At 41.7% G+C, this 20,333-nt stretch overlaps 2 protein-coding genes across 2 annotated transcripts; both read left to right on the forward strand.

Moving 5' to 3' along the window:
- The first annotated feature begins 6,569 nt into the window (after positions 1–6,569).
- On the forward strand, positions 6,570–7,511 carry LOC129514120 (olfactory receptor 4D1). Its single transcript, XM_055332669.1, has one exon. The coding sequence runs from the start codon at positions 6,570–6,572 to the stop codon at positions 7,509–7,511; it is 942 nt and encodes a 313-aa protein (XP_055188644.1).
- A 9,388-nt stretch (positions 7,512–16,899) lies between these two features.
- On the forward strand, positions 16,900–17,844 carry LOC129514137 (olfactory receptor 4D2-like). Its single transcript, XM_055332686.1, has one exon. It carries the CDS (start codon positions 16,900–16,902, stop codon positions 17,842–17,844), a length of 945 nt encoding a protein of 314 aa, XP_055188661.1.
- The last annotated feature ends 2,489 nt before the right edge of the window (positions 17,845–20,333 follow it).

Raw genomic sequence — 20,333 nt, forward strand, 5'->3', positions numbered from 1 at the left:
TTCTATGACCCAGTATTTTAACTTCCAGGTATATATTAAAGGTATATAAATATTCAATTATATATTAATTGAAAACATATGTTCACACAAAAACATGTGTGCAAATGTTGCATTATAGCAATGTTATTCATAACAGCCAAGAAATAGAAACAAGCCAAACATCCAAGAACTGATTATGGTAAACAAAAATGGTATTTCCACACAATGGAATATTATGCAGTTGTTTTTTTTAAATGTTTTATTTATTTACTCATGAGAGACACATACACAGAGAGAGAGAGAGGCAGAGACACAGGCAGAGAGAGAAGCAGGCTCCATGCAGGGAGCCCAGTGAGGGACTCGATCCTGAGACTCCAAGACCACGCCCTGGGTGGAAAGCAGGCACTAAACCGCTGAGCCGTCCAGGGATCCCAGAATATTATGCAGTTGTAAAGGGGAATGCAGAACTAAGAGAGGAACTTTGGAAACATTATGCTTGGAGAAAGAAGCAAGAAGCAAGAAGACGACATGTTATATGCCTCCATTTACAGGAAATGTCCAGAATGGGCAAATCCTCAGAGATAAAAAGTAGATTAGTGATTAGTGGTTCCCAGGGCCTGGTGATAGACTAGAGTGAGGAGTCGCTGCTAGAGAATAGGAGGTTGCTCTATGGACTTTCTTCAGAGAGTTGGAACAAATAATCTTACGATTTGTGTAAAATCAGAAAAGACCCCGAAGAGCCAGGGGAATATTGAAAACCAAAGCCGGGGGCATCACAATGCTGGATTTCAAGTTGTACTACAAAGCTGTGACCATCAAGACAGGAAAACACGGGCAACACCCTTTTTGAACTTGGCCACAACAACTTCTTGCAAGATACATCTATGAGGGCAAGAGAAACAAATGCCAAAATGAACTATTGGGACATAAACAAGATAAAAAGCTTCTGGACATCAAAAGAAACAGTCAACAAAACTAAAAGACAATCACAGAATGGAAGAAGATATTTGCAAATGACGTATCAGATAAAGGGCTAGTATCCAAGATCTATAAAGATCCTGGAGATCTATAAAGATCTATATTAAACTCAACAGCAAAGAAAACAACAATCCAATCATGAAATGGGCAAAAGACATGAACAGAAATTTCACCAAAGAAGAAATACACATGGCCAACAAACACATGAGAAAATGCTCCGCATCACTTGCCATCAGGGAAATACAAATCAAAACCACAATGAGATACCACCTCACACCAGTGAGAATGGGGAAAATTAATAAGACAGGAAATAACAACAAATGTTGGAGAGGATGTGGAGAAAGGGGAACCCTCTTGCACTGTTGGTGGGAATGTGAACTGGTGCAGCCACTCTGGAAAACTGTGGAGGTTCCTCAAAGAGTTAAAAATAGAGCTACCTACGACCCAGCAATTGCACTACTGGGGATTTACCCCAAAAATACAGGTGCAGTGAAATGGCAGTACACCTGCACCCCAATGTTTATAGCAGCAATGTCCACAATAGCCAAACTATGGAAGGAGCCTCGGTGTCCATCGAAAGATGAATGGATAAAGAAGATGTGGTCTATGTATACAATGGAATATTACTCAGTCATTAGAAACGACAAATACCCACCATTTGCTTCGACGTGGATGGAACTGGAGGGTATTATGCTGAGTGAAGTGAGTCAATCGGAGAAAGACAATCATTGTATGGTTTCACTCATACAGGGAGTATAAAAAATAGTGAAAGGGATTACAGGGGAAAGGAGAGAAAATGAGTGGGAAAAATCAGAGAAGGTGACAAAACATGAGAGACCCCTAACTCTGGGAAATGAACAAGGGGTAGTGGAAGGGGAGGTGGGAGGGGGGATGGGGTGACTGGGTGTGAGCACTGAGGGAGGCACTTGGTGGGATGAGCACTAGGTGTTATACTGTATGTTGGCAAATCAAACTCCAATAAAAAATATACATATAAAAATAGAGTGAGGAACGTGCTCTGGAGTTAGATCATGGCTGGTGGTGGTTACACAAACCTGTGAATATGTGAAAACCCACTGAACTGTGCACTTTAAAATCGTGAATTTGATGGCATGTGAGTTAGACCTGGAGAATAAACTTAGCCAATTTGTAGTGAGACGGTCACGCTGGCTGTGAGGAGAGCAGGTCAGAGGTTGGGGTGAGATATGCTTTAACAAATGGACATGTGAAAAAGGCTTTGGAGTTGACTCTACCAAAGGCATGACCTGGACCATGTCCTGGAATAGAACTCACTTTTTCAACTAGAGTGGTGGAAGCATAGGGTGGAGGCCTTGCACTGCCCATGGTGCTGACCTCCAAGGATTTGGTGCTTCTAAATCTCCTCAGGAATTCATTTCCCTTAAGGGTTCTTCCTCTTCTTCATCTTGGTCCTATGATCAGTGCCCCTGGAGTGTTGGAACCCAAGACGGCTTCTCAATGATAATGTGCATCTGATGTAACAGCTCACAGACTTTTTTTTAATAACTCCCATTGCTCCTGCCCCTGGCAGCCTCAGCCAAGCTTCATTGCGTGAATTAAGCCTGTTTTTTTTTTTTTCCCCTGAGGAGTGTCCTTTCCCTTAAGGCCAATCCTCTGTGTGTTCTTGGTCTGACAGAAGCCAGGAGAAGAATGGAGCTGCAGGAGAAGGGTAGCTTGGAGGGTGAAGATTCTAAGTCCCTGTGGCCATTTTGCGCTGGAGGTCAGTGATGGCCACAGTGTCCTTCCCATGGACAAGCCAGCACTGAGAAGGCTCCTGCAAAGCCTATTGTAAGACAAGCATGGGGTAGAGTGATGGTATGGAGAAGTCACTGGGCAAGAATGCTGGGGGATGGGGATTGGGGGTTCCAGATTGATTTTATCTGGAACTAAGACTTTTGTCTGTACTGGCTTATGTGTTGTGTGGAATTCAGGACAGAGGGTGGGAGGGAGAGCAGAAGAGAGACACAGCTGGTTTCTCCCCCATCTCCCACCCACATACTCCAGCTTCTTCCCACACCTAGAAGAAAACACACCAGGTCTTTCTCTCACACATCCCACCCTCTAATGTTTCCCTTTTAATCCTCTGTTCTTCCTCCTCCTACCCACTGCTCTCCCACTCCAAGTCTCCATTCCTTCTCTACAGCTGTACCTCCATTCTCTCTTCATCTATGTCTTGTCTTAATAAGATCCATTAATACTTCCAAGCTGACCACAGACTATATTTACCCTTATTTTTGGAACCACTTGTTCCCCCTCCCCACCCCTCTCTCAGTCCTGCACGGACAAATTTCCTACAAGCAAAGTGGATGGGACACAAGGTTGAGCAATAACAGGAAAGGGCCTAGGATCCTTCTCTTTCCCTATTCATATCTATGCCTCTCAGTATGTCTCTTTATTTTGCTTTCCAATCTAAATCCATTCTTTTTTGCATGTAGGTGGAAGAATCATTTCTAAAGATTCTTACAAGTTTGTGCAAAGCATGCTGACCATGCTAAGATGATGCTTTTAGATTTGTAAACCTGATGATGCTGGGAATTAGGATTTGGGGTTCCCTTGAATTTGGTGGTGACCTGCTCTCTTCTGACCTCTCACAGTGGTCTGGCCCATCCCAGTACTCTGCCCACCATCAAGCCATCAAGCACTCTCTTGGGAACCATCTATGAGAAAGGCTATGCATGTCCTAGGAACTGTGTAGCACTCAACATATCAGACTTGCACTGAAATTACAAACACAAACAATTACTGCTACAAACACAAGGAGATAGAGCCATCCTTGTGGGAAAATACCAGTCCATGTTAACATTAGGGAATAGCTCATTACTCTCAGGCCTTGAAGGAGGGGTAGGATTCAGATAGATGAACAGGATGGGAAGGCAATCCAGGTGGGACGCTGGCCTGATGAAAGCTCCTGATGCATAAAGAACTGAACAGGGGATCCATTTGGTTGAAGCCAAGGGTTCTTAGCAAGAAGCAAGTAAAAAGAGAATAGTAGTTAAGAGTGCATATTCTGGGACTAATCAGACATGAGTGAGAGTCCCAGTTCTGCTACTCACTCTCAGTGTGACCTGGGACAAATTATTTAACCTCTTTAAGCCCCAGCTTATTTATCTGTAAAGTGGGGATAAGTAATAATACTATATTTTATAAGCATGCAGATACTATATGAGAATCAAACAAGCTAATATTTATAAATTGCTTAGCATAGTGCCTAGCACATAGTGAACACTCAATAAATGTCTACTCCTACAATGACAGCAATTACTGCTACAACTACAAAAATGTTTACTACTTCAATAACTGCTAAGTGGCAGGTGGATCTGCAAAGAAAGGTAGGAGCCCTTGAAAGACCATCTAAATGTGAATTCTTTCTTTCAGGCAATGAAGAATTTTTTAAAGTTTTTATTTATTTATTTTTTAAATTTTATATATTTATTCATGAGAGATACACAGGGAGAAGCAGAGACATAAGCAGAGGGAGAAGCAGGCTCCTTGAGGGGAGCCTGATGTGAGACTCGATCCCAGGACCCTGGGATCATGACCTGAGCTAAAGGGAGATACTCAACCACTGAGCCACCCAGGTGCCCCAAAAGTTTTGATTTAGAGGAAAAATATCTTTTAGGAAGTTGACATTACATAGTGTGCATCTCTGACTGATAAAGGCATATAAAAGTGTGAGATAGTTGTAATCTTTATAGGGATAGAGATAAGAAAATAATGCTATTTGCATTTTAGCAATCAGTAATTAAGTGGGAAGGTTGGGATTGAGGATAAAGTGCTAAGGATCAAGGGCTTTCTCAGAGAGGCCAAACCAGGCCATTTAAGATGCTGCCCACCCAGTCTAACCTTGACACCATGTGCTAGAGCAAGGACACAAAGCTAGAGACAAAGATGTGTTATCCTTTGTTGGGGTTGCTCCGACAATGCCATTGGAGTATCTGCTCCACTCCTGCCTGTCTCAGGGCTTTCTACCCTAGTGTGCTGGGATAAGCCTATTTTAACTGTTTCATCATGTCATTTCCCACCAAAAGGCTTACAGAGGTTCTCAATTGTCCATAGGGATGCTTTTCAAATAGTCTTATGCTAGAAGCTGGTGAAGCCACAGAATAAAGTGTATCTTCCCAGAACACCATTTTTACACAAACATTGGGGTACGGGTGAATTTTAGATAAGATAAACATCATACTGTTTTAAGTACTGAAACACCTCACAGATAATTTCAGAGATAATTCTGTTTAATATTTGTTGATATAAATCTTTTTACACTTTTCAATTCTTTATGAAAACTACTTTAGTGCAATTGCTGTTGTTCTTCCCATATATCAGGTGGGAATCAGGGAAGAAAAATATTTTTATGTTCTATTATCTTCACAGGGTCAAGCCTCAGGGCAAATTTTCCTGAATGATTAGAGAAAACAATTTTCGAAAGGTGTAACACAAGGGAATGAGTTTTAACATTAAAGAACTCCCTTTATTTTTCAAGTGAATGTCTTTTAGAACTTTCACTTACTGAACTAAAGAAATGTTTCTTCTCTATTTTATGTTTTCTATAACTCCTTGGTCTAAGCAATTGAAGTTTATGAGCCACAATACTTATTTTTTAAAAAACCCCTCAGGGATCCCTGGGTGGCACAGCGGCTTGGCGCCTGCCTTTGGCCCAGGGCGCGATCCTGGAGACCCAGGATCGAATCCCACATCGGGCTCCCGGTGCATGGAGCCTGCTTCTCCCTCTGCCTATGTCTTTGCGCCTCTCTCTCTCTCTCTCTCTCTCTCTCTGACTATCATAAATAAATAAAAATTAAAAAAAGCCCCTCAAAGATTGTCTAGAGATAGGTGTATAATAGAAAGTTCACATAGTTTTTAAAATATAAAGCTTGAGAATTCAAGGAAATTTTGCATTTGTCCTGCGCTGTTTTGAGTTACCTTTGCAGATGGCCCAATGGCAACAATGCCATTAGAGAAGTATTTATGTAGAAAAGTCTAAGAAGTACTAATCATCCCACCTTCAGCCAAGATCATCTGCTTGTTGGCTTTACATCTGGTTCCAAATTAGGGCATGACAATTTCTTCTCATCCACACCTCTCTTCCTTCAGCAATGAATCATATGCAGCTAGTCAAACCTTTGCCATGAAGAAGCATCTATTTGTTTATCTAAAATCATTAGTCTCTATATCCTCTCAAGATTTTTGAGATAATGCTGATATTTGTGGTCACGTGTACTTGATGACATGTTTATTAATTGTTTCTTTTTTAATTCTACCATATTTGTGGAACCTGTATTTCACAGGGCACTATGTTGGGCACATCAGGTATGAATCAGACATGAAACCTGTGGACAAGGACAGAGGGATACAAAGGGGGAAAGACTTATAAATAAATGCCTGTGATACAGTGTAGGGTGTGGTTAAGGAAAGAAGTCTGTGAGAGCCTTGAAAATGTATTTATCTCCATGGAAGGTTCTCCTAAGCTGCATCTTGGAATATATTCAACAATGACCTTGGTTAACTTATTCCTGACTCTCCAAAGGAAAACGATGGAATTTTCATGATTTTTTTTGCTTTGCATGATTATTCTTTAGGCATGTGGTGAAGATCACATGGAAGCACAGAATATCACACAAGTGTTCCAGTTTGTCCTTTTAGGATTTTCACAGACCCAGGAGCTCCAGAAATTCCTGTTCCTGGTGTTCTTATTTGTCTATGTCACCACCATTGTGGGAAACATCCTTATCATGGTTACAGTGACTTCTGACTCTCGGCTCCACACGCCCATGTATTTTCTGCTCCGAAATCTGGCTGTCATAGATCTCGGCTATTCCACAGTCACTTCTCCAAAAATGCTGGTGGACTTCTTTCATGAGGTCAGGACCATCTCCTACCAGGGCTGCATGGCCCAGATCTTCTTCTTTCACCTCTTGGGTGGTGGGACTGTCTTCTTCCTTTCAGTAATGGCCTATGACCGCTACATAGCCATCTCCCGGCCCCTCCACTATGTCACCATCATGAACCCTCGATTGTGTGTGGGGCTAGTGGTGGCTGCTTGGGTAGGGGGATTTGTTCACTCCATTGTCCAGCTTGCTCTGATGCTCCCGTTACCTTTTTGTGGCCCCAACATCCTGGATAACTTCTACTGTGATGTCCCACAACTGCTGAGACTCGCCTGTACTGATACCTCCCTTCTGGAGTTCCTCATGATCTCCAACAGTGGGATGTTGGTTCTCATCTGGTTCCTTCTCCTTCTGATATCTTACACGGTCATCCTGGTGATGCTGAGGTCCCACTCAGGGCAAGCCAAGAAGAAGGCAGCTTCCACATGTACCACTCACATCATTGTGGTGTCTATGATCTTCATTCCCTGTATCTATATCTACTCCCGGCCCTTCACTCCTTTCCCCATGGACAAGGCTGTGTCCATCAGCTACACAGTTATGACCCCCATGCTCAACCCCATGATCTATACCCTAAGGAATCAGGAGATGCAGGCAGCCATGAAGAGATTAGGCAAGCGCCTCATGGTATGTAACAGAAAGTGGACTTAAAATATCTTGGCTTTAAATGACAAGCCCTGCCTCTAAACCTTTGTTTTACTATGTGAAAAGTGGAGAGAAGTCTTCATAGAGTGTGACATTTGAGATTAAATCGATATTTCTATGGACCTACTCCCGTGTCAGGTACTGTGTTAGGCGCTTCTCACTTTTATCTCATCCTCATAAAATGGAAAGTGGTTATATTATTTTATGTTAAACACTTTAACAAATGAGAAAACTCAGAGAGAAGTGACTTACTTAATGGTGACCTGCAAGTATGTGGCAGAGCTTGGCTGGGACTTGGATCCTCTGACTTCAAGTTTAGAGACAAGGGCTATGAGTGGGATGTGAAACTCAGGGTCTCCCACAAACACAAAGGAAAACCTAGAGAGTACCTCAGCTATGGGTGAATATCTGTGGTGACTGGAGAACAATTTCATCTTACCTCTAGAACAATCACAATCTTTTCTGCTTTTAATCTTCTTTCTTTATCTTTGGAGTTCTGTAACGTTACTCAGCTATGTCTTTGCATTCACTGATGGTTGTGAATTTTCTTGTGCCCTTTAAATTTATTGACTCCATTTGTAAATGACCAGAAGTCACTTACTGGTTTAATTTTTTAAAGAATTATCTTGAGTACCTTTTTTAATTTATGAAAATTTTACTTATGTGATCCAGAATATCAATTCTAAGGATGGAAGGAAGCATAGAAATGCTAATTATAATCTATAACATTGACTTAAAGGAGAGAAATGGGAGACATTTCCTCGGATGTATCTTAACATGTGGTCTCACAACATGAGATACTCAATTCTGAACTGAATTTTTTAAAAATACTTTATTTATTTATTCATGAGAGACACAGAGAGAGAGAGAGAGGCAGAGACACAAGCAGAGGGAGAAGCAGGCCCCATGCAGGGAGCCTGATGTGGGAATTGATCTGGGGTCCCCAGGATCAGGTCCTGGGCTGAAGGCAGTGCTAAACCGCTGAGCCACCAGGGCTGCCCTCTGAACTGAATTTGTTGAGAAATACCTCCTTTAGAAGGACACAGTTGTAGACCTAAGAATTTAAGACATCTCTTACTGAGGCTGTGCTATGTTTATGATATAAATGTGATTCAGATCCAAATTTATTAACCTTAAATGGGTTGGTGCAATGTCTTTCATGACAAAGGCTGTACAGAAAAAGTTTAAAATAAGTTGTTCATGGGGCACATGTGTGGCTCAGTTGATTGGGCATCCAACTCTTGGTTTTGGCCGGGGACATAATCTCAGGAGTCCTGGGATTAGCCTCAGGTCAGGCTCTGTGCTCAGCAGGGAGTCTTCTTGAAGATTCTCTCCCTCAGCTGATCCACCCACTCATGGGCTTTCCCTCTCCCTCTCCGCCCCTCTCTCTCTAAAGTATATGAATGAATCTCAAAAAAAAAAGTTGTTCATAAAATAGTTTAAATTAAAAACATTCCCCACGTTCTGATGCTGTCTTTAATTGTATAGTGAGACACTAACAGGATTTGTGGCCAAGACTCTCAATCTGGGCTCTAGCTCTTGTTAGTTGTGTTCCTCTTGGACATCATTGAATTTCTACTTCTTTAGCTATAAAATTTACGTAATTGCTCACAGTGTTGTGTGGGTCAGTGGGGTAAATGGAAAACATCCAGCACAGGACTTGGCATATAGTAGGCATTCAATTAATGTTAGTTCCTCCACCCATTCCCATTTATAATTATTTTTTTACTTCCCATCAATACTTTCTCCTAAATTTCATTTCCAGTATCATTCATATACAGTGTTAAATTGGTTTCACATGTAAAATATAGTGATTCAACAATTCCACGTATTACTCAGTCCTCATCAAGGTAAGTGTACTCTTAACTTCCTTCACCTAGGGGTGCCTGGATGGCTCAGTGGTTGAGTGTCTACCTTTGGCTTAAGTCGTGATCCTGGGGTCCTGGGATGGAGTCCCACACTGGGCTCCCCACAGGGAACCTGCTTCTGCCTCTGCCTATGTCTCTGCCTCTCTCTGTGTGTCTCTCATGAATAAATAAATAAGATCTTTAAAAAAGTCCTTTACCTAGTTCACCTATCCCCCAACTACCTCCCCTATGTTGGCTCATTATCTGGTTTGTCTCTTTTTTCCCTTTGTTCATTTGTTTTGTTTCCTAAATTCCACATATGAGTGAAATCATATGATACTTGTCTTTCTCTGACTTATATCACTTTGCATTATACTACTCTCTAGTATGTTGTTGCAAATGGCAAAATTTCATTCTTTTATATGACTAATATTCCATTGTGTACATATATCACATTTTCTTTATCCATTCATCTATCAATGGACTCTTGGACTGTTTCCATAATTGGGCTATTGTAAATAATGACTCAGTAAACCTATGGGTGCATATACCCTTTCAAATTAATGTTTTCCTACTCTTTGGGTAAATATAGAGTACTGCAATACTGGATCATGGAATACTTTTGTTTTTAATTTTTTGAGGTATCTCCATACTGTTTTCCACAGTGACTTCATCAGTTAGCATTCCCACCAAGTGCTTAAGGATTCCATCTTCTCCACATCCTCTTCAGGACTTGTTATTTCCTGTGTTTTTGAGTTTAACCTTTCTGACAGGTGTGAGGTTATGTCTCATTGTGGTTTTGATTTACATTTTCCTGATGATGAGTAATTTGAGTGTTTTCTCATGTCTTTTGGCCTTCTGGATGTCTTCTTTGGAGAAGTGTATGTTCATGTCTTCTGCCCATTAATTTTTTTTTAAAAAATTAATTGAGAGAGAGAGGGAGATCACAGAGGGAGAAGCAACTCACTGATGACAGGGAGCCTGACTTGGGGTCAATCCCAGGATGCTGAAATCATGACCTGAGCCAAAGGCAGATGCTCAACTGACTGAGCCACCTAAGCACCTCACTCCCTTTTTTTAAAAAAAGATTTTTAAAATTAATTAATTAATTAATTAATTAATTAATTTAGAGAGAGTAAAACTCTGCTAAGTGGAGCGCCTGATGTTGGGTTCAATCCCAAGACCCCAGATCATGATCTGAATTGAAGGCAGACCCTTATCTGACTGAGCCACCCAGGCACCCCTCTTATGCCCATTTTAAAATTGGATTTCTTGTTTTCTGCTGTTGAGTTGTAGAAGTTCCTTATATCTTTTGAATACTAACTCTTTGTTGGGTATGTCATTTGCAAATATCTTCTGCATTTCAGCAGGTCATGTGTGTTGTTGATTGTTTCTTTTACTCTGCAGAAGGTTTTTATTTTGATGTGGTCCCATATTTCATTTTTGCTCTTATTTCCCTTGCCTCAGGAGACATTTCCACAAAAAATGTTTCTATGGCTGCTGTGAGAGACTTTACTGCCTATACTCTCTTCTAGGATTTTCATGGTTTCAGATCTCACATTTAGGTCTTTAATCCACTTCCAGTTAATTTTGTGTATGGTGTAAGAAAGTGGTCCAGCTTCATTCTTTTGCATGTAGCTGTCCAGTTTTCCCAAGACCATTTGTTGAAGACACTTGTTTTTCCCATTGGATATTCTTTCTTGCTTTGTTAAAGATCAATTGGCCATATAATTGTGGATTCACTTCTGGGTTTTCTATTCTATTCCTTTGGTGTTTGTGTTTATTTCTGTGCCAGTACCATATTGTTTTGATTACTTGAGCTTCGTAGTATAAGTTGAAATCTTCCCAACAACACTTTTAAATTAAATCAAGATAGTTAGGACAGCCTGAGTGGCTCAGCGGTTTAGCGCCACCTTCAGCCCAGGGCCTGATCCTGGAGACCCAAGATGGAGTCCCACGTCAGGCTCCCTGCATGGAGCCTGCTTCCCCCTCTGCCTGTGTCTCTGCCTCTCTCTCTCTCTTTCTCTCTCTCTCTCTCATTCTGTCTCTCAATAATAAATAAATAAATAAATAATCTAAATAAAAGAGTCATCTGGTTCTTTAGGGTCTACACAATCAGGTCTAGTCAAGTAATGGTCTTTTGTCATTTTATTTATATAGGATTAATGAAAACAGCGCTCTCAGAAGTTGATGGAAGGCTGTACATTATTTCAGTGGTAGCAGGTTAAAACGATATTTTGTTTGAGTGTAACTATACTCAGCTGACACACAATGGTACATTACTTTCAGGTGTACAACATAGTAATTCAACTTCTCTATATGTTATGCTCAGTGATAGTTTGATTCTGGCTCAGAGAATACTCCATGTCTTAGCCTCATTAATCTGCAAATCTTGCCATTCCAGTTGCATTTATGGTCAAGTTCAGGGATGACTGAGGTATGAGGAGGAGAAGACCTCAATTAGCCCTGCCTAGGAGTTAGTTTTACATTTGATCCATACAAGGTGGTGTATCGGTCAGAGTTCCACCAGAGCAACAGAATCAGTTGCATAACCAGATAATATGAATATATTAAGAGATTTATTGCAAGGAATTGGCCTACATGATTGTGAGACTGACCCCGAGTCAGTAGAAGTGCATAGGACAGGCATCAGGAAGGGCAGGCAGGGGCTCTGAAGCCATAGTCCAGAATGTTACCTTCTTCAAGGAAACCTCAGTCTTGCCCTCAAGGCTTTTTAAGTCACCGACTCACGCACATCCAGGTTTTGTAGGAAATTATCTTTTACTTAAAATCAACTGATTATAGGTAGCAGTCACAAGTGCGAAGTACCTTCATGGCAACACTTAGATTAGTGTTTGGTTGAATAACTGGGAACTATAGACTCATCGAGTTGACATATGAAACCAGCCATCATAACAGGAGAATTATTACTATCAGTGATGCTGGGCACCCTTAATGAGAATATAGATGAAGTTCCTTCCAGATTTATCTTGCATCCACACAAGTTTGAGGTGGTAACAACAGTTAAGCCTGATAAATATTTATTTTCTTAGATATATGGTACATGGGGAAATCATTTTCTCAGTTCAGTTTTCCATGACTGGGTCTTCAGCATGATTACTCCTTTCCTGCCATTCTGGTGTTGGGAATTCATTATGTTGGCCAGTGGATGCAGTGAACAGATGAGGTTTGGTGGACATTCTACAGACCCATAAATGTCTTGACAGGGGAAATAGATTAACTGAAATATCTCAGTTTTCTCTTAGTGAAAGCTAAGTCAGAATCAGAACTCAAAAATCAGCCACATGATCGTCAACAAAATGTACAAGCCCTGTCCCTTTCCCCAGAATCAATCCAGACCACTTGGTTTCAAGTGATTAAATTTTAAATTGGACTGAAGCTCTAAACAAGAGTTAGTGGTTGGTTTCTCTTTTAATCTACATTTCCTGTATGTGGAAAATCTTCACATTGTATTCTTATCTGCCAGAGATACCCTATTAGGCCAAGTGTAAACATGTCCAATGCAAGAATTTAGACCAACCTGGAAATGCTATGTAGATCAGAGAGACCTAAAAAATCAGGTTTTACAGCACATCAAGCTTACAGTGGCAGTGAATTTTGGTTTTGATTGCTTTCTCATAAGGAGACATTTTAAGAGTTTCTTGTAGCAATCAGTGTGCTAGAATCAGTAATAGTTCGCATATAAAACGGTAGCATTTTATATGCAATGGCATATTACTCAGCCACCAAAAAACTGAAATCTTACCATTGGCAACAACATAGATGGAACTAGAGGGTAATATGTTAAGGGAGATAAGTCCATCAGAGAAAGACAATTATATGATTTCACTCATGTGTGGAGTTTAAGAAACAAAACAGAGGATCATAGAAGAAGGGAGGTAAAAATAAAATAAGATAAAAGCAAAAAGGGAGACAAACCATATGAGACTCCTAACTATAGGAAACCAACTGAGGGTTGCTAAAGGGGGGTGGGTTGGAGGATGGGGTAACTGGGTGATGGGCATTAAGGAGTGCACTTGATGTAATGAGCACTGGGTGTTATACACACCTGATGAATCACTAAACTCTACCTCAGAAATTTATAGTACACTATGTTATAATTAATTGAATTTAATTACAATTTTAAAAAAATTCTAGCATTTTATAAATAGTATGAATAGACCTGGATACAGTTGGTAAATCAACACTGTGGTTCTGGTTGGTAAAATAAAAGACAAGATTTTTTTTTTTTAAGATTTTATTTATTTATTCATGAGAGACACAAGAGAGAGGCAGAGACACAGGCAGAGGGAGAAGCAGGCTCCATGCAGGGACCCTGACGTAGGACTCCAACCTGGGTCTCCAGGATCACACCTGGACTGAAAGTGGCACTAAACCACTGAGCCCCCCCCCCCCCAGGCTGCCCCAAGGACAAGATTTTTCATGAGTTTCCATTGTAGTACAAAAACATTTTCCCACATACGACTTTCTCTAAATAAAGATCAATTAAGTTTAAAAGCAGAAGGAAAGGAAGAAAGAGAAGGAGGAGGAAAAGGAGAAGAAAAAAGGAAGAAATGTTAGCTTGAATATTCTGCACATGCGAGAGAGAGAGAGAGAGAGAGAGAGAGAGAGAGAACAGTCAGCGGTGCTAAATGTGTAGCCCAGGAACAGGAGCAACAGAATTATCTGAGAACTTGTTCCAAATGCAAATTTTTGGCCCTATTATCGCCCAACTGAATGAGAAAGTCTGGGGCTGGGGACACACTGTCTTAAGCTCTCCAGGTGATTCTAATAAATGGGTTTGTCTAAAACTCTCAGAGTCTGTTTCCTTGGAAGAGACTCTTGTGCTTTCGGATCATGGTCTTAGAATCCTACATCCTGCAAATCTCTTAAGTTTTCAATGTCCTTGGTACTTTGGCCCCCAAGGAAGACCTCTCAGAGAGTATATGTTTTTGAGACATTTAGAAACTCTTTTAACAACTCCCATTGTTCCCTGGCCTCCAGGGGGAATCAGTGATGGTGGAGGGGGTGTGTGGAATCACCCTAGCTCTGCTTCCAGAGCCGAGCCCAGTCCAATAGTGTGTCCCCAAGGATATGCCCTCTTTCCCTAGGGTCACCCCTGCCATCATAGGTGATGTGTGGGCAGTGGCCAGGGAACTGATGCTGCAGGAAAAGGCTCTTCAAGATTATGTGAGACCTGAAGCCATTCTCTGGTTCTGGGCTGGAGGAAGGTAAGACACCAAGGTTTTCTTCCTTGTAGATAAATCAACTGCCAGAAGGACCCAAAATACTTACTGGAACGTGGGGGAGAATAAACATAAACAAGTGACATAGGCTGGATAGTAGTAAGTCTGAACTGTGAAGAGAGTCTTGGGAAGGAATTCAGGGGAAATGTGATGTTGAAAACAGATGCCTCAGGTTGCATGTGAAAATCCAGGCTTTTTTTTTTTAAGATTTATTTATTTGTTTGTTTGTTTGTTTGTTTATTTATTTATGATAGAGAGAGAGAGAGAGAGAGGCAGAGACACAGGAGGAGAGAGAAGCAGGCTCCATGCCGGGAGCCCGATGTGGGACTCGATCCTGGGACTCCAGGATCGCACCTTGGGCCAAAGGCAGGCACCAAACCGCTGAGCCACCTAGGGATCCCCGAAAACCCAGGCTTTTAATAACCAAGCTGGAACGGAGGGTGCTGAGAGCAGAGTGTGAGGAAATACACCACAAAATCCCCACCTAGACCCAGAAAACAAGGTCACAGAATTACCTACTACTAATCCATTGGTTAGCAAACATGTTTGGAGCAACTGCTAAATCAGCATTTCTGTTCTAGGTGCTGAAGCTATTGAGTCACCGAATCTACACTCTAGTTAAGAGAGAGGGACAAGAGAAGAAAGGGAAAAATGCTCTAAGGGAGCTATTTATAAAACCTTGTTGGCACCCAGAGAAAGAAGAGATTAATTCTGCATGCAAGAGATGGGGGGGGAGTCACAGAGCAGGTGATATCCCAGTCCTTATAGGGTGAGAAGGTAGTAAAAGGCATTTCAGGAAACAGAACTCATTACCAAGGCTACAGAAAAAACCGAGTTTATGGCACATGTGAGAAGCTATGAATTTCTTAAATGGCAATCAGTTCCTGGGTGACAGGGATACAAAGGTAGTGAAGGCTATATTTTATAGCCTTGTGTGACACGCTGAGAGGGAGTTGCATGCACATATGTAAGCATGTTTTTCAACTCTGTACAAATGCACAAAGCATGTTGAGCAGCATGGAAGAGTTTGAGTTTTAATCTAGGGGCACTAGACAGTCATTGGAAGCAAATGGAAGCCAAAGAATGAGATTAACATGACCTTTAATCTATCTAGACTGCAGAAAGCTCATGAGAGAGGATAGGACTGAGACAGGGCAGGAGGAGTGGGAGAGGCCCCTAGCCCTAACCCCACACCCCTTACCTCTTCCCCTCCACCTCCTTCTCCAGTTTTGCCCCATTCCCTCTCCTTCCCCACTGCCACCATTTTCCCTTCCTTCACCTGCTCTCTTCCTCCCTCTCCCATCCTCTTCCTCTCCTGCCTTGATTCCTTTGTCTGTTCCTATTGCTCCTATCTCAACATCTTCCTTCATCTTCTCCCCTTAGATCAGTAACATCTTCTAAACTTCTTGTTTCCTCTCAGTAGAGCTCTCTGAGTCCCCATCATGTAATATTCATCATCTATTTCTTAATCCAGAGACTCTCTCTTGTCTCAGCACACATCCATATATTTCAGGCCTCAGCAGGTAAGGGGCTACACCCCACAGTTCCTCCCCCACCCAGCAGTGAACACTACCTGCTTTTGGAACGTTGACTATCCACAAAGATGGGCACAGGGCAGAGCAGGAGGAGGGGGCAAAATAAAGATCCATGTCTCTGCCTCTGGGAGCTTTCGGTTAAATTGTGGAGGAAAAACATAGTCACAGGAAAAGTTCATTAACAGGAAGACGTATTAAATGTTGCATGAAAACTGGTTATTAGAAAAATTTATTTGAGACTATTAGAAGGAAGGATGTCTTTAGAGGAGGGGAATATCCAGAAGAATTGATTGCCAGAATGATTTATTTCCAGGCTGTTCTAGGAACTGGATGTGTCATTTTATTTCATCTCCTAAAAGGTTCTATAAAGAAATGTTTTTATTTCTATCTTACACACGTGGAAACTGAGGCTCAGAGAGATTAAGTAGTTTAATCAAGGTCAGATCTCAAGGAAGTAGAAGCCCTGAACTTGACTGCTGGTATGTTGGACTCCAACTGTCTCCCCACCCGAGTATCCCATGTAATCTTTGAAAGACAGGTTGCATGTGGCTCTGGATGGCTTTAATATATCTCATGAATGTATATTACAGCACCAACTTGTAAACTGTCCAGAGGTATGCCCAATTAATCAGCACCTGGTGATATGGTCTGCACAAGAGGATCCATCATCTAGGCCTGGAAACTCGGTTTGAGTCCCTAGCACTAAAAGCGACTTCATGCATCAATGCCTGTGGTTCAGTTTCTTTAGGTGTATGGACGAGATGCCATGGAGCCACAGAACCTCACGTGGGTATCAGAATTTGTCTTCTTGGGGTTCTCCCAGACTCGAGAGCTCCAGCTTTTCCTGTTTCTGGTGTTCTTGTTTGTGTACACCACCACTGTCGTGGGAAACCTCCTCATCATGGTCACGGTGACCTCAGACACCCGGCTCCACACACCCATGTACTTTCTGCTCCGAAACCTGGCTGTGCTGGACCTCTGTTTCTCCTCTGTCACTGCCCCAAAGATGCTGGTGGACTTCCTCTCTGAGAAGAAGACCATCTCCTACCAGGGCTGCATGGCCCAGATCTTCTTCTTTCACTTTCTGGGAGGTGCCATGGTCTTCTTCCTCTCTGTGATGGCCTATGACCGCCTCGTTGCCATCTCCCGGCCCCTCCACTATGTCACCATCATGAACACTCAGCTCTGTGTCCAGCTGGTAGTGACAGCCTGGATGGTAGGTTTTGTGCATTCCATTGCCCAACTGGCTCTGATGCTCCCACTGCCTTTCTGTGGCCCCAACATCCTGGATAACTTCTACTGCGATGTCCCACAAGTGCTGAGACTTGCCTGCACTGACACGTCCCTTCTGGAGTTCCTCATGATCTCCAACAGTGGGCTGTTGGATGTCATCTGGTTCTTTCTCCTCCTGACCTCCTACTCTGTCATCCTGGTGATGCTGAGGTCCCACTCTGGGCAGGCGAGGAGGAAGGCAGCTTCCACCTGTACCACCCACATCGTCGTTGTGTCTATGGTTTTCATTCCAAGCATTTACCTCTATGCTCGGCCCTTCACCCCCTTCTCCATGGACAAGGCTGTGTCCATCAGCCACACGGTCATGACCCCCATGCTCAACCCCATGATCTACACGCTGAGGAACCAGGAGGTGCAGGCAGCAGTGAGGAGACTAGGGAGGCGCCGGCTGCTTTGTAAAAGGGATCTTGGACAATGAGTAGGTCACTTCTCCCTGGCTTGCTTTTCCATTTGTGAAATGGAGGGAGAGCTCCTGTTCCTGCTGTCTTCACAGCTTGTGGATACGTTGTGGAGGTCATCATAGAAGTGACTGAGTTCTGAAACTAAGCACCTTACTCTGATTCTTAGGAAAAAGGAACATGTCCTGTTTGGTGGCTAAGGTTTATGCTGGAGTTCTAAAACTCCTGCTACAGTGAGAAGTTCTCATGGCTCCAGAAAGCCACCCTTCTTTTCTCCTTGGTGGATGGTTTCCTCTTACAAGAAAGGTATTTCCCCAGTGAGAGCAGTTCTAGTTTACGTGTTTTCCCAGCCACTTTTGGTCTGTGTCCAAACATGTTAGAGAAAGCACAGGCCTTTGAAGACTTAGCCCTAAACTGGGAGCCCCTGGCCCATTTGTCACCAGACTGGTGACCTTGGAGAAGCCACCTGGCCTCTCTTGAACTCGTGGATTCCTCTGCACAGGACTGGCATGAAGCAATATCCGTCCCAACAATCTCACAGATTTGTTACAAGATTCCAAAGAAATGTGTACGAATATTTTATAAACCTTACATAGAACCTAGGTAAGGATTATGGTCATTGTTATCATTCTGCCTGACATTTCTTCTCTCATCAGATGGGTAGTGCTTTGGAAGTGTTTGGTGGCAATTCCTCAGTCAGTGAGGGAGGCCTGGAGAGGGTGGGAGGGCCATGCAACATGCCCAAGAGTGAAACAGAGAACTGAGAGTGAACATAGATTCAGGGGCATGTCTGCAAGAAAATGTTCTTATTTTTATTCATGATGGATGATTTGAGCTCTTCTATGACAATAGGATGTAACCTCCTGGAAGCTTTCTGTAAAACCACACTCTAATTTCTGCCTTCCTGGTGGACGGTTCCCGGTTATGATGACACCATTTCTCCATAAGAGCTATCTACTGCCTATCTATTTTCCAATACTCTGTTTTGGTGTGAGTCTGGATTGTTGGAAACAGTACAAGATTTCAAGGTTAATCTTTAAATGAGAGCCCTAACCCATCACTTACCAAATTGATGATGACCTGGGATGAAGCACTTGGCCTCCCTTGGCCTCATGACTTCTTCTTCAATGAACTTGCTTAAATTATTATCTGACCTCCAAACCTTCCACATTTATTGTAAGAATCAAATATAAAAATCATGTGATATGACATTGGGCAAACCATGTAACTATTTTTTTCTTTCAATCTTTTTTTGAGGCTTTTTATTTTCAAATTTGAAAATATAATGAACGTTCAGAGTATTTCCTCTTTCCATTTTCAGTGTAGTGTAATAATTGTTACAAAAAAGATGATGTGTAAAGTGCATGTGAGTTATAAATCATTATAGCATTATGAAAGCTCCCATAAAGACTACTCGATTCAAGAAATAAAACTTACCAGTAACTGATACCTATCCACAGGGTCCTCTTCTGCACATTCACTCATTCCTCCCCAATGAAACCATTTTCTTGAATTTTTTTTAAAGATTTTATTTATTTATTCATGAGACACACACACACACACACACACACAGAGAGAGAGAGAGAGAGAGAGAGAGAGAGAGAGAGAGAGAGGCAGAGACACAAGCAGAGGGAAAAGCGGGCTCCATGCAGGAAGTCTGATGTGGGACTTGATCCTGGGACTCCAGGATCATGCCCTGAGCTGAAGTTGGCGCTAAACCGCTGAGCCCCCCAGGCTGCCCCATTTTCTTGAATTTTGCATTTGCCGTCTTACTGCTTATAAAACACTTTTATCACATTTTTACATAATTAGTATATTGTTTCGTTTTGCTTTTTTTGAGCTCTCTGAAAATGTCCTACTGTAAACATAATAAACTGGGAATTGTTTTTTTTTTTCCACTCAACATTCTATTTTTAATCTTACTTGAGTTGTTTCTGGTTTGTTGTGGGGTTCTTTTGTTGCTGTTTTTTATTTTTTTGCTATTGCCAACAGTGCTATTTCGAATATTCCTCTATTTGTCCTCAGTTGCTATGTTGAGGAGCTATGGGTTATATACTTTGTAATGGGATAGCTAAGTTTTGAGGTTTCCAAAGCTATAACTTTACAAAATAGTACCAAGTTGTTTTCCAAAATTTTTGTGCCAGATTACATGGTCTTAAGTGGTGTCTTAAGTATTCCCATAGATTCACATTCTTCTAACAGTTGATATTGTCAGAGCTATTAATTTTTGCCAATTTATTTTATTTTAATTTTATATAAATCCAATTAGCCTACATCTAGTACATCATTAGTTTCAGATGTAGTGTTCAGTAATTTATCAGCTGTGTATAACATCCAGAATTTTTGCCAGTTTAGTAGGTAAAAAATATTTCTCTGTAGTCTATAGAAATTTGCATTTCTTTCCTCCCTAATGTTTCTTTCTATGTTTTTATTGCATTCACTTCTCCCATGGATACCTTTTGTTAATTTTTCTTTTGACTTTTTTCTAGTGAATGTAGGAATTCTCATT

This window comes from Nyctereutes procyonoides, unplaced genomic scaffold (assembly GCF_905146905.1).
Source record: "Nyctereutes procyonoides isolate TBG_1078 unplaced genomic scaffold, NYPRO_anot_genome, whole genome shotgun sequence".
NCBI classification, from domain to species: Eukaryota; Metazoa; Chordata; class Mammalia; order Carnivora; family Canidae; genus Nyctereutes; species Nyctereutes procyonoides.

Bases quoted from the DNA above. Each gene is read 5' to 3' on its own strand.
- LOC129514120 (XM_055332669.1), top strand. From the start codon at position 6,570: ATGGAAGCACAGAATATCACACAAGTGTTCCAGTTTGTCCTTTTAGGA.
- LOC129514137 (XM_055332686.1), top strand. From the start codon at position 16,900: ATGGAGCCACAGAACCTCACGTGGGTATCAGAATTTGTCTTCTTGGGG.